This window comes from Frieseomelitta varia, unplaced genomic scaffold (genome assembly GCF_011392965.1).
Source record: "Frieseomelitta varia isolate USP_RPSP 00005682 unplaced genomic scaffold, Fvar_1.2 scaffold_251, whole genome shotgun sequence".
Classification (NCBI taxonomy): Eukaryota; Metazoa; Arthropoda; class Insecta; order Hymenoptera; family Apidae; genus Frieseomelitta; species Frieseomelitta varia.
This window is the reverse complement of record NW_025109981.1, coordinates 651,762-665,280: the sequence shown is the minus strand read 5'-3', so window position 1 is coordinate 665,280 and position 13,519 is coordinate 651,762. Positions and strand designations below refer to the sequence as shown.

At 23.4% G+C, this 13,519-nt stretch overlaps 2 protein-coding genes across 2 annotated transcripts; both read left to right on the top strand.

Annotated features, from left to right (window-relative positions):
• The first annotated feature begins 1,379 nt into the window (after window positions 1–1,379).
• LOC122528469 (lysosome-associated membrane glycoprotein 1) lies at window positions 1,380–5,285 on the top strand. The gene is made up of 5 exons (XM_043653621.1): window positions 1,380–1,640; window positions 2,609–3,060; window positions 3,429–3,645; window positions 3,760–3,948; window positions 4,868–5,285. The coding sequence occupies exons 1-5, from the start codon at window positions 1,589–1,591 to the stop codon at window positions 5,005–5,007; spliced, it is 1,050 nt and encodes a 349-aa protein (XP_043509556.1). The 5' UTR covers window positions 1,380–1,588; the 3' UTR covers window positions 5,008–5,285.
• A 1,558-nt stretch (window positions 5,286–6,843) lies between these two features.
• On the top strand, window positions 6,844–12,219 carry LOC122528467 (protein angel homolog 2). Its single transcript, XM_043653620.1, has 6 exons — window positions 6,844–7,180; window positions 8,808–9,180; window positions 9,245–9,423; window positions 10,625–10,998; window positions 11,089–11,335; window positions 11,540–12,219. The coding sequence occupies exons 1-6, from the start codon at window positions 7,097–7,099 to the stop codon at window positions 11,930–11,932; spliced, it is 1,650 nt and encodes a 549-aa protein (XP_043509555.1). The 5' UTR covers window positions 6,844–7,096; the 3' UTR covers window positions 11,933–12,219.
• The last annotated feature ends 1,300 nt before the right edge of the window (window positions 12,220–13,519 follow it).

The window sequence follows — 13,519 nt, the reverse complement described above, 5'->3', positions numbered from 1 at the left end:
GTTAATTCTACCAGGCAATAAAAAAAAAAAAATATATATATATATACATATCGGTCCTCACCGACACATACAAACATATGACAAAACCCGACTCATATAGGAAAATGTAGGAGCATATAGGAACAAATAATAATCACATGAATAATAAAGTTATATTTATTTATATTTATACATTGACGAAAGACAATCGCCTTGCTAGGTCCAATACGTTGCCATTTACGTCCAAATTCCTGGTTTTCTAAAACTACATTATCCACAGTTTCTGATATCTTCTTGCATTTCGACTTCGGAATCTTGCATTGCGTCAACAAATGGAAACAAATAGAAACAACGGAAAAAAGTAATAAAAAAGAACAAAAATAATAATTGCTTCGATTTGCTGCACACATCTTTCCTCCTCAGAGCGTTACCAAAAACTAATTCCTTTGTCTTCAGTCTTCGTTACTTCGACACTTTGGCGGACACGTGTTAGTTACTTGGTGTTCGTGTGTTAGTGCGATCAGGTTTCAGCTACTAAATAAGCTCCCATCATTGTGTGCGTTATTGCATTCGAGTAGCTCTCAATATGGATCAAAAATGATTCTGACACAGTAGGCGGAGTGTTAATCTACAAAATGTTTAAATAATTCTACTCAAAAAACCGAAATACTTGCTCGAACAATATTTAATTTTGTTATATGTCAATTTTCTATTTATTATTTCACGTATTATTTTTCATTTTCTTTGTTACAAATTGTTTGATTGCAAATTTAATATTGCATATAATGTATATATTTATATCACAGCAGATAGAAGTGTATATATATATATGTATATATATAATATATAGCACATATTATTTATTAGTACACATTACTATTTTTATGATGATATATAAACAAATGCTGGCTAATTAAAGGATATGCAAAAAATTATCCATTAGAAATTCTTTTAATAATTTATTGCCGGTCATTAATTATCATTAATTATAAAACATTGTATAAATTATTTTATGAAATATATATATATATAACAATTTCCTGTTACGTAATTTTATTATATTTAAATAGTGTTGTAAATTCCTATTTTAAAAGTATATTTAAGTAATTTTAATTCGATTAAATTTTTAGCAAATTTTATTAATTCAGTTACAAAGAAGAGATATATTTTTTTTATTCAAATATGATACTATGATAAATTATTGTTATTCAAATGATTCTAGTATTAAATTAAAGCATTAAAAAATATATATATATTTATTTTATTTCATTACAGATACTAATTTTCTTATTTAATAATTAAATGAATAATTTCGTTGTATAATTTTTTTGTTTTCTTACTATTTAATAAATCGACATATCTAGCATACAGTAATGTGAACCAACCTTTAATGAAAATACATATGTGTATGATTTAGTTTGTCCAATATGTGTTTGTGAACAACATTTTCAAGGAAGTACAGAATTTTATCGACATTTACGTTGTCGTCATACGCAGTGTATTTTCACATATTTTTCATCAAGTTATATTGCTGTTTAATTTCCTTAATCGTTATAAACGTTCAAATTTTCAGTAATTTTCGCTTGTTTATAGCTATTCAGAATTTCTAATGATGTCAAAGTTTTTACTACTCCTTTGCTTTACTGCAGTTCACGTTCTGGGTATGAATTTTCAAATATGCATACAGTTTTGATATTTTGCAAAAAAAACGACGAACAGTTTCTTATTTATCATGAAATTACATTTTTTATTTGCTCTCTTCCCAGAAACTCATAAAGTTTTTCAAAAGCCGTCTTATTCGTTTCATTTCAGTTTTATTAATGCATTTAATATATTAAATATGACATACTACTGTTAGTAAAATTGTAACTTATGACAAAATGTTAGAAAAAATATAATAATAAAATTATTGAATTGAATGTCCAAATTGAAAAGATCTGTTACTATTATAAATTAATTATCAATAATTTAAGAATTTAAAAATCGAGATAGAAAAATGTTGGTTGGATTAAAGTATGAAAATAATTCCTGTTACTGTTTTAAATTTCTTATTTCTATTACTGATTACTATATTACTATATTATTTCACTGATTTAACCAAAGAGTTCTGTATTCATATTTGTACATATTTTTATTACTCATGATTCACAATCGTGTTATATCAAGTAATAAAAAATGTTCTCTAAGTTAAAGATTTATGTATAAAATATAAATATTATCTTTTAAACATTTTTTTATTTTTGAATATATTGGGTATAATATTAAAATAATTTACTTTATAAATAATATTTTATATATCAATATATACTGTTGATATAATATATATCAAGGAAACAGAAATATAGTCCGAAATAATCTTTATCATAAAAAGTATCTGAAATTGAGAGGATTAATAATTAAGAATTAATTTTTTATAATAATTAAAATAATATTTTATAAAGAAATTTTTACAATTAATATATTTATAATTAATAAGTATAGGTTATTAAGAAATTATTTTAGCTCATATAAAAATATATATTTATTATTAATATGTAAATTAATAATGCAGTGGATTTATTATGTAAGATTTTGTAATAAGAGTATTTTTATATTTCTTGTATCTTAAATTTGATTCGTTTTAAAACAGGTGAAGGACAAGAAAATATTTTATCCAAAGATGAGAATGTTCAGAATGGAATATCTTTGCAAAATGAGCAACATCTTGAAGCAAATATTTCATTAAATAAGACAGTTCCTCTGGAATCTGTGACAGCTACTTTAGAACCTGTGACAGATAAAAATAATTTGAAATCAGCAGAAGTTTTAATTAAACAAAGTTCTGTTCAAAGTTCTACAGTTATTCCCAATCATTCTACTGTTACATTATCAAGTGCAAATGTTTTGATTCGTACAAATGAAACATCTGAAAAAATTTTACATACAACAATGAAGTCAGCAGTTATGTATTCCCCAGTAAAGTCTACTTCAACTTCTCATAGTGCTGGCAAATGGGTGGTTGTTAGTGAAACGGATGAAATTTGTATTATAGTACAGATGTCTGTAATGTTCAATATCTCTTACATCAATGATAATAACACGGTTTGTATTATTTAAGTAATAAATAAATAAAATATATTATACTATTTACATATTATCATATTATATAAATTAGAATGTATATGTAGCTTATATATAACAGTATTTAATTTCAACATATTGACAATGTGGGGATTAAGAGTTTCATCAGATAGAATTTGTACAAATTTGTAAATTAAATAATAATATAAAAGAAAGTCTTTAGTCTTACTTCAATTTTAACAAATGTGACTTTCAATAATGATTTGCCTTTGAATTTCAAAATTTGACTCATCATATACAACAATGGAAAATCCATAATTCCCATATCTATGTTGGGTTGCCATCCAACTTAATCAAGATTATAAAATAATTAAAAATGGACTTTTCAGAAATCTTTTATAGTATTTGATGTACCAACTGATAATGTGACTACGAAAGCAAATGGATCTTGTGGAGAGTTAGAACAAACTTTGACATTAGAATGGGCTTCTAAAAATATAACTAATGGTAGTATGACACTGCATTTTATGAAAAATGTTGATGGATACTCTCTTCATCATTTGGAAGTCATCCTTCCACCAACAGATTTTCCAGCTACAACACTAAGTAAGAAATGTTTTTATTATTAGCATATAATTGTATGTGTTAGCTAATTATACAACCTTAGTATTTCCATTTTATATTCTTATTATACATATATAAATGTATTCTTCTTAACAGATACATCAATGACCCTGATACACAAGGCACATGATTTTGTGGTGAAACTATCCAATTCCTACAGATGCTTGAAACAACAAATGCTCAACTTAAAACAAAATAATACTAACGAAACACTTGGTTATTTAACTGTATCAGGTTTCCAGTTTCAAGCATTCAAAGTAGATAATTCTACTGTTTTTGGTTTAGGTAAGTATGGTAGTTTAGGTACTACTAATAAGTTGCACATATAGAAATTTATTTATTTATATAATGTGCAGAATATGTAACAAAAGATGATAGAAATTTTAAGAATTAAAAACAAGATAAAAAAAATAAAAATATTGAAGCTTTGATTACTAGTTATAGAAAATTAGTTTTACAAAACTATTATTATTATTATTAGTTTATTATTAACATTATTATTAGTTTTAAAAATTTGAAGGATTTGATTACTCTACAGAATAGTTTATATAATGATACATGTGTAGCAACTTACTTTATACCAACTACAATTACAAGAACTATAAAATTCAGTGCAATAATTCTGTACTTCCTTACAAAAAATATAAATTGTGCATTTATATTTACTTTACAGAACTTCATAAGATAATATCTACCGAAGTGAAGAAATTCAAAAATTTTATACAGTGATCTTTAACATTCTCTTATGAAGTTCTCTAACTATATAAGTAAATAATCTATAATGTTTCTTATAAAATATAGACTTTTTCTCTATGGTCTGTACAAGATGTACAAGTTACCCACTAAATATCATTGGATAACTGATTTGTATCGTTCAGAATACTCTATATAATTTGTATAAAAAATTTTATCGCATTTCTATAATTAATTTTTAAATGTCGATAACTAATACAATTTTGTTATTCTTTATTTTTTTTCTTTATTCTTTATTCTTTATTTTTATCTTATTTTGACTAATTAATTAAGTAGTATCAACTAAATTTCTTATCATTTGTTATTGAATATTCTACATATTATAGATTAATTTCTTTTATTTTGCTATTTAAAACAAAATCATAAAAAACTATTTGTTATGTACGTGTTTTTACATATCAGTAATATTAGTAATATTCATTAATTATCGCTATTTATTATTAATTTTCAGCTAAAGATTGCGCTTTTGATACACCGGATGTTGTACCAATAGCAGTAGGCTGTGCACTGGCAGGATTAGTGATTATAGTATTGATTGCATACTTGATTGGTCGCCATCGAAATCAAGCTCATGGTTATCTTAGCATGTAATGTTGAAATGTTTTTATGTTTAACTTTTTTCATATAACTCAGTGGAAATTTCTTTATTTAGTTTATATTATGTATCGTAATATTAACTACAAAATCTGTCAGAAGGTATTTCTCAAAAATTATATATTAAAACTTGCAATACAAAAATATTTGAGAAGTACTATTAACAGAAAAAGATTATGTAAAATTGATGATTATTGCAAACCGTGTACAATGTTTCAGAATTATAAAATTTTTTATTTACGTATTTAAATAATAAAGTAATACCATATATAATATGTGAAATAGTATTTCTTTATTCAATTGATTGCAATAATGATTGAAAGTATATTCTCAATTTTAATGCATCATGACAACAAGAATAATTGTAATGAAGAAGAGGTACAAAGGAAGAGAGACTACTATTATTCATATTAGAGTCAAACAAGCATATCATTATATGGAAAACGCCTAGATTGAAGCTACATTTTAAACTAACAATTAACAAATTAAAACGCATAAACGTTTTACGATGTTCATGCGTTATGTTGATATATTTATATCCCATCTTGGTATCATATTTCAGGTAGTAGTATTCGAAAATAGTAATGTTCATATTGTTTTCCAAATAGTGACATTTCAGACTAGTAATATTTGAAAAATGATCAATTACCAAGCCTTCCCAAATGAAAATGACTACGCACAAGTATCATAGCACATCATAAGTTAATGCTATCTATTGATAAAATATTTATACTACTATAAAATTTTGCGTTTTATTATAATATAATGCGTAATTTATAGATGTAGTAATATAGATCACGTAAAAAGTTTCTCAAACTTGTATTGAAATCCTGAAAATGAACATATCGGATGAATATTTTTAATTACATTAGCATTGAGCGCATTTTTTTTTTTTTTCTTTTTGAAGTGAAAACAATGCTACAATCATAGAGGTGAGTAATCGTAATTTGAATTTTATATAAATATTCCATGTCTATTAAAATTCACTTATATAAATTTTTGCGATAGTCTGCGCAAGCAAATCGGCGCGGCAATCGGAATTGTTCGAAAACATTCGAAATACATATACTCGATTGGCAAGTAATTGTTATTTCTCTTATTAAGAATTGGAGATAAAACTATAAGCAATAAAACGAAAAGAATAATTTGTTGAAATTAATTGTTTAGTAAATGAAAGATATTCATAAAAAACTTCTATATCTTTTAAAATAAAAACTTCTATTCATCAACGATTAATATATGTCATCAAATATTATTACAAATTCAACGAAACGAAATTCATCTGAGAAAGAAAATAAACCCAGAGGTAAAATGTAAAATAAACAAATATACGAGGTATATACATATATTCCTCATTTTTAAACAATTTGTATTTCAGAGAACAAGTATTATGAAGCCCCGTAAGAGGTCAGAGTTGTTCCAGAGTAGCTCGTCTGTGGATAAAATCAAACTACGGGAATACACAATAAAAACAGCTCAGGGGCAGAATTATTGAAATATTTTTTAGAATTATTGATTATAAATTCTGAATAGTTCTATATCAATCAAATGTAACTTGTTGTCATATAATATGTACATCACAACATTATCTTTCATTTATCAGATAATTGTATACATATTTTTATATTTTTGCCCAGTAATAATGGCTTAATAAAATACACATGAGCAATTATTTACAGAAATTTAAAATTTGGATGGAAATTATTAATGAATTGAATTTGATGTAACGAGTTATATGATTTTTTGAATAGAAATAATTACATATTTAAAGTTTTTAATAGAATCGTATCTAATCATCTGTGGATAAATTCTTTTTTTTATCAAGATGCAATTTCAATTATGTCGTTTATACTGTTATTCAAACATTTGGTATGCAGTTTATTAAAATATAAATATTGAATACAATCAAATGATTACGAAATTTAGAAATCATTTGTTGGATCAATTGTATGTGTGCATTGTGACAAGTATCATAGTATCTGTATTTCACTAGGAAAAATATGCCTACGTTTCTGACAACAGAAATAACCTAACCTATGCACCTGCGTATAGTTATGCGTTAATATCCCCACTACTTGATAAATAAATGAATACAGCTAGCAAGTTACCACGGAAAATTTATGTTAAAAGACTTGACATCTTCTTCAAACTGTTTCGTTACAAATCTGAGGTATGGTAACATTATTCGTTTTTTTATTTTTCCCATTTCTATGTATCATTTCATACTGTACAATAAGGTTAATACTATTTATTTTATTGAACTATATTCATAATGTTACGAGATCGTTTATAAAAATTATATAAATAAAAATTTTTAATGCAAACATCGTATAGTACGCTTTTTACTTTGTAGAAAATTATAATATTACATACATACATATATACATGTCTTGCAGTTTTGTATCGCGTGATTTTATAAATTTATTCTTTTTATTTTTTATAATTTTGCTATATTTGTATAAATGTTACAAATGCTAGTATTTGCATTATTTTAAAAAGATGCCAATATATTTTTATTAATTTTTTCACTGAATTGTAAATAATCCTGTATTAGCAATAATAGAATAATGGAATCAACAAAAATATTTCATTAAAGTAATAAAATACAATTACAAAGTAATATAAGTGTAAAATCGTGATCTGATTTTTAAATAATGATTATTAACTTATTAGAATTTTTTAAGTATTTTTTCATTTGCGTATTATACGAAATATTATAAAAGTGAAATAACATAATTAATGCTAAGAAGCTAGTTCTTTTTACATTAATTTCATTTAAATTATAAGTAATTTAAATAAAAAAGTTATATATTATATAATAAATATTTTTTGAGGTAATTAAATGTTTAAGTTGATAAGATGTTTAAATTATAATATTTTTATTAAATATATATTTAATACATTATATTTTATAATGTATAATTATAATTATAATATATAAATATATTTTAATATATAATATATATATTACAGTTTGAGTTTTGGAAATGTAGATAAAGCATTTTTGTTATTGAAGGTTTTGTTGTTAAAGATTTGTTATTGAATTTATATCTTAGTTTTGAAGGAATATAGTTTACAATTCTTATTTAATATAAAAAAGACTGTATTATATATTTATAATAAATATGAATTGTTACTTAATAAGATAGTTATATATTATTATAATATTACATATATATTTACATTATAAAGAATTGATTGAAATATTGAATTTCATTTACATTTAGGAGCAATTGAAAAATATAAAATATATATTTTTAAAATATATATTATATGTTATAAACTTATATGTAGTATATATCTTATTTATTTTGACAAGACACATACATAATGTTAAAAAAAATGAATAAAATTATATTTTTTATTAGTTCACAATTGTTCATTATTTAGTTGTTAATAGATTATGAATGTTAATGTAAATTTTATGAATGCAAAGAAATAGAAACAAAATAAAAATGTGTTTAATATATTTTTAATATTATAACAACAAGTATATTTATAAATTATTACATATTTATTTTCATAAGTGCATAAACAGACTAGTTATTATTAATTATTATGATATTATAGAAAATAAATCATGCTATAAAAGATTGTGATGTACTTTCTTAGATTATCATAAATACATTAGGAAGAAGTAAAAAATAAAGTATTAGTCAAAAGTTATATTCATATTGTAAATATGAATAGTATTTAAAGACAGCAGGATTTATCAATATGTTTAAATTGTAATAATATAAAACTAATTCCATAACAATTTTAAAGATTAATATTTTATAATTTTGTTATTGTTTCAGTATCATTATTATGATATTGTTCCATCTTTACCTCTTCGTATGTCCGGACTAGCTGTAAAACAAGTATTTTTGAGAAATTTTTGTAAAAACGTGTTAATATCTGAGAGATCTGTTTGTTATAATTTAATGGCAAATTCAGCTACACAACAGAAATTAAGTCAAACATCAATGGATCCTTTTTTGGAAACATATTACAATTCTAATAATTATGAAATTCCATTAAATTTTACATCAGAAAATTTAGCATGTGAAAGTAACATACAAACACTTGAGACGAATACATGTGTTGAATCTCCAATGTTCTTAATGGATAAGTATATGTCTGACAAACAAAGATATAAATCAATGCGACAATGGAAACGATTTAAGAAAGGTAAGAACCTTAAGAAAGGTACAGTAAAAAGAAATATTTGATATTCATTGTATCGTTTTTCCAGAGAAGCTGACCTCTAATTCTGAAGAATCTTTTATTCTGAGAGTATTATCCTTCAACATTTTGGCACAATATCTACTGGAAACTTATTCATTTTTATATACGGCACATGACAAGCAGGCACTATCTTGGGAGATTAGGAGGCAGCTTCTCTTAGAAGAGATTTTAGGAATGCAAGCTAATGTTAGTTTTTTAAATTAATAAATTTTGTATATTCCTATATAATTTAGAAGCACAGATGAGATACAAATCAGATTACATTCACATGTTGTTCATTATAATTTGATTTACAATGATTTTAATGGTACTTCTAATTTCTACACTGCACGGTCAAATAAATATAAGTGTGTCTCGTTATAGTAGAATTTTTGTTTAAAAAATTTTTTAGTATGTTTCATATCTTTGTTTCAATATTTGCATGAGAAGATTAAAATCAAACATCTTCTGTAACTAGCATATTTCATTGAATAAATTTTTTACATTATACGGTTGTATGTTATCTGATAAGATAATTGTTCGATTTTTCTAATTTTTTTTGTAATGTCTTTTTGTTTTCTAATGTCTTTTTGCGGCTAAAGAAAAAGATGGATCATTATCCAATATCATTATTTTTAATTATTTTATAAAATTTTATTACTTATTATTTATTAATTATTTTATAAAATAATGCATCAGTTTGAAACGCTTAAGATGTTTATTTTTTCTTTATCTAACTGTTTTGGATCATATTTTATTTAAACACATATATTTTTTAATGAATTTTTAAATTATATTTCTGTTAAAATTATTGCATCATTCATAACGATTGTATTCTTTATTCTTATATATATTGAATAGTTTTATAATAGTTTATTAGATAATATTTTTTATTATAATATATATAATATATATAATATTTTTTTTATAAATATGTGAAACTGGAAAAACTAATTTTTGATTATGCCACTATATTATTATATTATATTCCAAGTCTCATTACAATTTAGTTTTTATTTATTTATATAAAATTTTATTACTTTTATGTTGGCATATGTAATTAGAATATCTCCAATTTTATTGTAATGTAAAAATGAAGAGACTTATTGATAACCCAAATATTAAAAATTGGCAATAAAATTGGAATACTTTTTGTACAATATTTTTATAGACTTGCAAAACAATTAATTTTAATTTTCGTTTCTAGCATTTTAAATTTATAATAAAATTTCTAGTTATAGTTTTCTAATCTGATTAAGATTTTAGGACTATTATATATTAATATTCTAAAAATTTACTTTGAAATACTATCAAAAGTAATAAAATATAAATAAAGAATAGATAAAAAATAATATTAAATAAATTTTAAATATATATGAATATTTACAGAAATTATGTAATTCTTTAGGTCATTTGTCTTCAAGAAATGCAAGAAGAACATTTAGAAGAATTTTTGATTCCATTCAAGGAGTTGGGTTATAACTACTTATATAAAAAGCGAACAAATGATAAGAAAGATGGACTACTATTTCTGTATCGATCTGATCAACTTATTTTATTGGATTATGCAAAGGTTGAACTTTATCAACCTGGCATAGAATTATTAAGTAGAGATAATGTTGGAATTATTGCAAAACTAGCAGTTAGAAAAAGTCCTGAAATACAATTGGTGATTGCTACAACTCATCTACTCTACAATCCAAGAAGAAATGATGTAAGACTAGGACAAGCTCAACTTCTTTTAGCAGAAATTGAAAGAATTGCTTTCCTAGAGAATACAATGTAAATAATTGACCTTATTTAAATTTTTATTCATAAAATTACAATATATTTTGAATACTTAGTAAATATTAAATAAATTTTTCCTTCCAGGACGGGTATCAAATATCTTCCAATCATACTCACAGGTGATTTCAACTTAAAACCCTATTCTGGAGTATACAAATTTATTGTAGAAGGAGTATTTAAATATCAAGGCAAGGGAAGAAATCTTGAACGAACAGATTACCGATCTCTATCGAATTCTCTTATTCCTCCTCGACTTTGCGTTACTGATAATTGTCAACATTTTAATGTCTTAAAACATAGATTAAGTGGAGAAGGAACAGATAAAGTGATGGTATGTTAATAATAATAAATAAGCAAATAAATATTAGAAAATATATTTGTTGAATTTTCTTTGAAAGTATAATAAATTGATTGATATTCGTTTTTTTTTTTTTTACTATCATCAATTTAGTACATGTATTGTGTTAAAAAAATTGAAATATAAGTGTGTAATTTCCATTGTAAGTAGGTAAATTGAATATTTGATTTGTTACAGTTGGAAAATAGCGAACATGCTGTAGAAGAACTCACTTCAACAAATAATTCATCAAATCTTTGTGAAGTAAACGCAGATACAACTGATCTTCAAACAATAGAAATTGCACATGATCATCATGTAAAATTCTGTTCTGGTACTTTAACACATCCTTTTCATTTTGATAGTGTATACAAACATCAAAATTGTCACGGAGAACGAGAAGCTACAACGAATCAGGGCGAATGGATTACTGTTGATTATATCTTTTATAGCGGTTTGGAACTTCTTGAAAAATATGATTTACCCACAGCTAAAAGGTGTAACACTTTACCTACAATACCTAATTTTGCGATTGGAAGTGATCATTTGTGTTTAGCAGCTACTTTTAAACTACATAAAAGCAAGCTTTAAAGCTGTACGATTTATAATCTAGTGTAATATTGTTATAAACTTGACATAGAACACTTTTTTTACATTAACGTATGAGAAAAATGACATAAGAGATACTGTACAGAATAGCAATGTTATTTTGTGTAAAAAATCCAAAATGTCTTTATTTTCCTTTACTCTTATATAAATGTGGAAAAGATACTTTAGTTTATAATGATTTGATAATGTAGAATATGACATGTACTATCTAGATTATATATTTATTTCGGGTGCAAAACCAAATTTAATACAAAATTATTGTTCTTTAAGTGTATTGCTGTTCTTATTATTATATTCATATATCCTAGTATCATTTTTATATTTACCTTAATATATTAATATATTAAAAATGCTCAGTTTTACATATAATATAGAAAAACAAAAAGATAATGTTATTATTTTATTGTACATAATTCCATATCTGAATATGTAACTGAGAAAGTAATTATATATAAAAAATAAAAATTTTATTTTCAAGAAAATAAATTTTAAAAACAAAATTTTGAATTTATCAGCAAATCTTATAGATTCCTGTCTTTACTCATGTTCATTATATTAATGTTTATGTATATATACCTTCGAGTCATTTCATCTAGTTACTACAGTAATTCTATCTTATATTAATAATCGATATTATATTTTTATAATTAAAATGGAACAAGGATTAGCTAATAAAATATAGTAATGATAAAATTCATTTATGTAAAATACCATAACTGACTTTTATTTATGTTTTACATTCATAATTTAATAACGAACGAATACACGGTATTGTATTGTACAAGATCATATTGAAAAGTGCAGAGTTAAATTATATATGCATAATAGAATTTTTATGAATCAATTTATTGTATAATTTAACGAAGAATTATAGGACAAAATGATGTTACAGATATTGGATACATAATATTATATTCTATTAAATATTTCTGCATTGAAATACGAATTTGAAAATCAATATTTAATAAAGCATATATTTCACTATAAATATTTGCAATCAAAATCAAATAATTTCAATTCATAATTTATCACAAATTTTAATTACAATACAAAATATTCTAACATTCATTTAATGTTCCTCCAATTTGATCATTTCTATATTAAAATATTTGACAATTATCCAGAATAGTTAGAAAAATTGCAAATACATATGAAAGTAGATGGCAATTTTTAAGTATCGAAGCTGTATATTATTATATGCAATAAATATGAAATTCCGTAACAAAGATTCAATTTAAAATATCCATTTGTAATCGCAAATAATGCTCGTTATATTTTGTTATTTATTTTATCTTGTGTTAAACTTCTTAACTTGAATATATTTTATAAACTATTTTACAATTATTATATTATAATCGGCAAATTAATATCAATAATAGAAATATAAACAGTATTTGTTATTTTCATGAATAAGTTAATGATTTGATCATTGGTCGTGCATTATTGTACTGTTATACGTAGAAGTGTTTGTCCAACTAAACGAAATTATATGGACTTTAAAAAAAAGTTTTACTACACAACTTACTTAAATTAAAATCAAGATTAAAATCAAGATTAAAATTGACATTT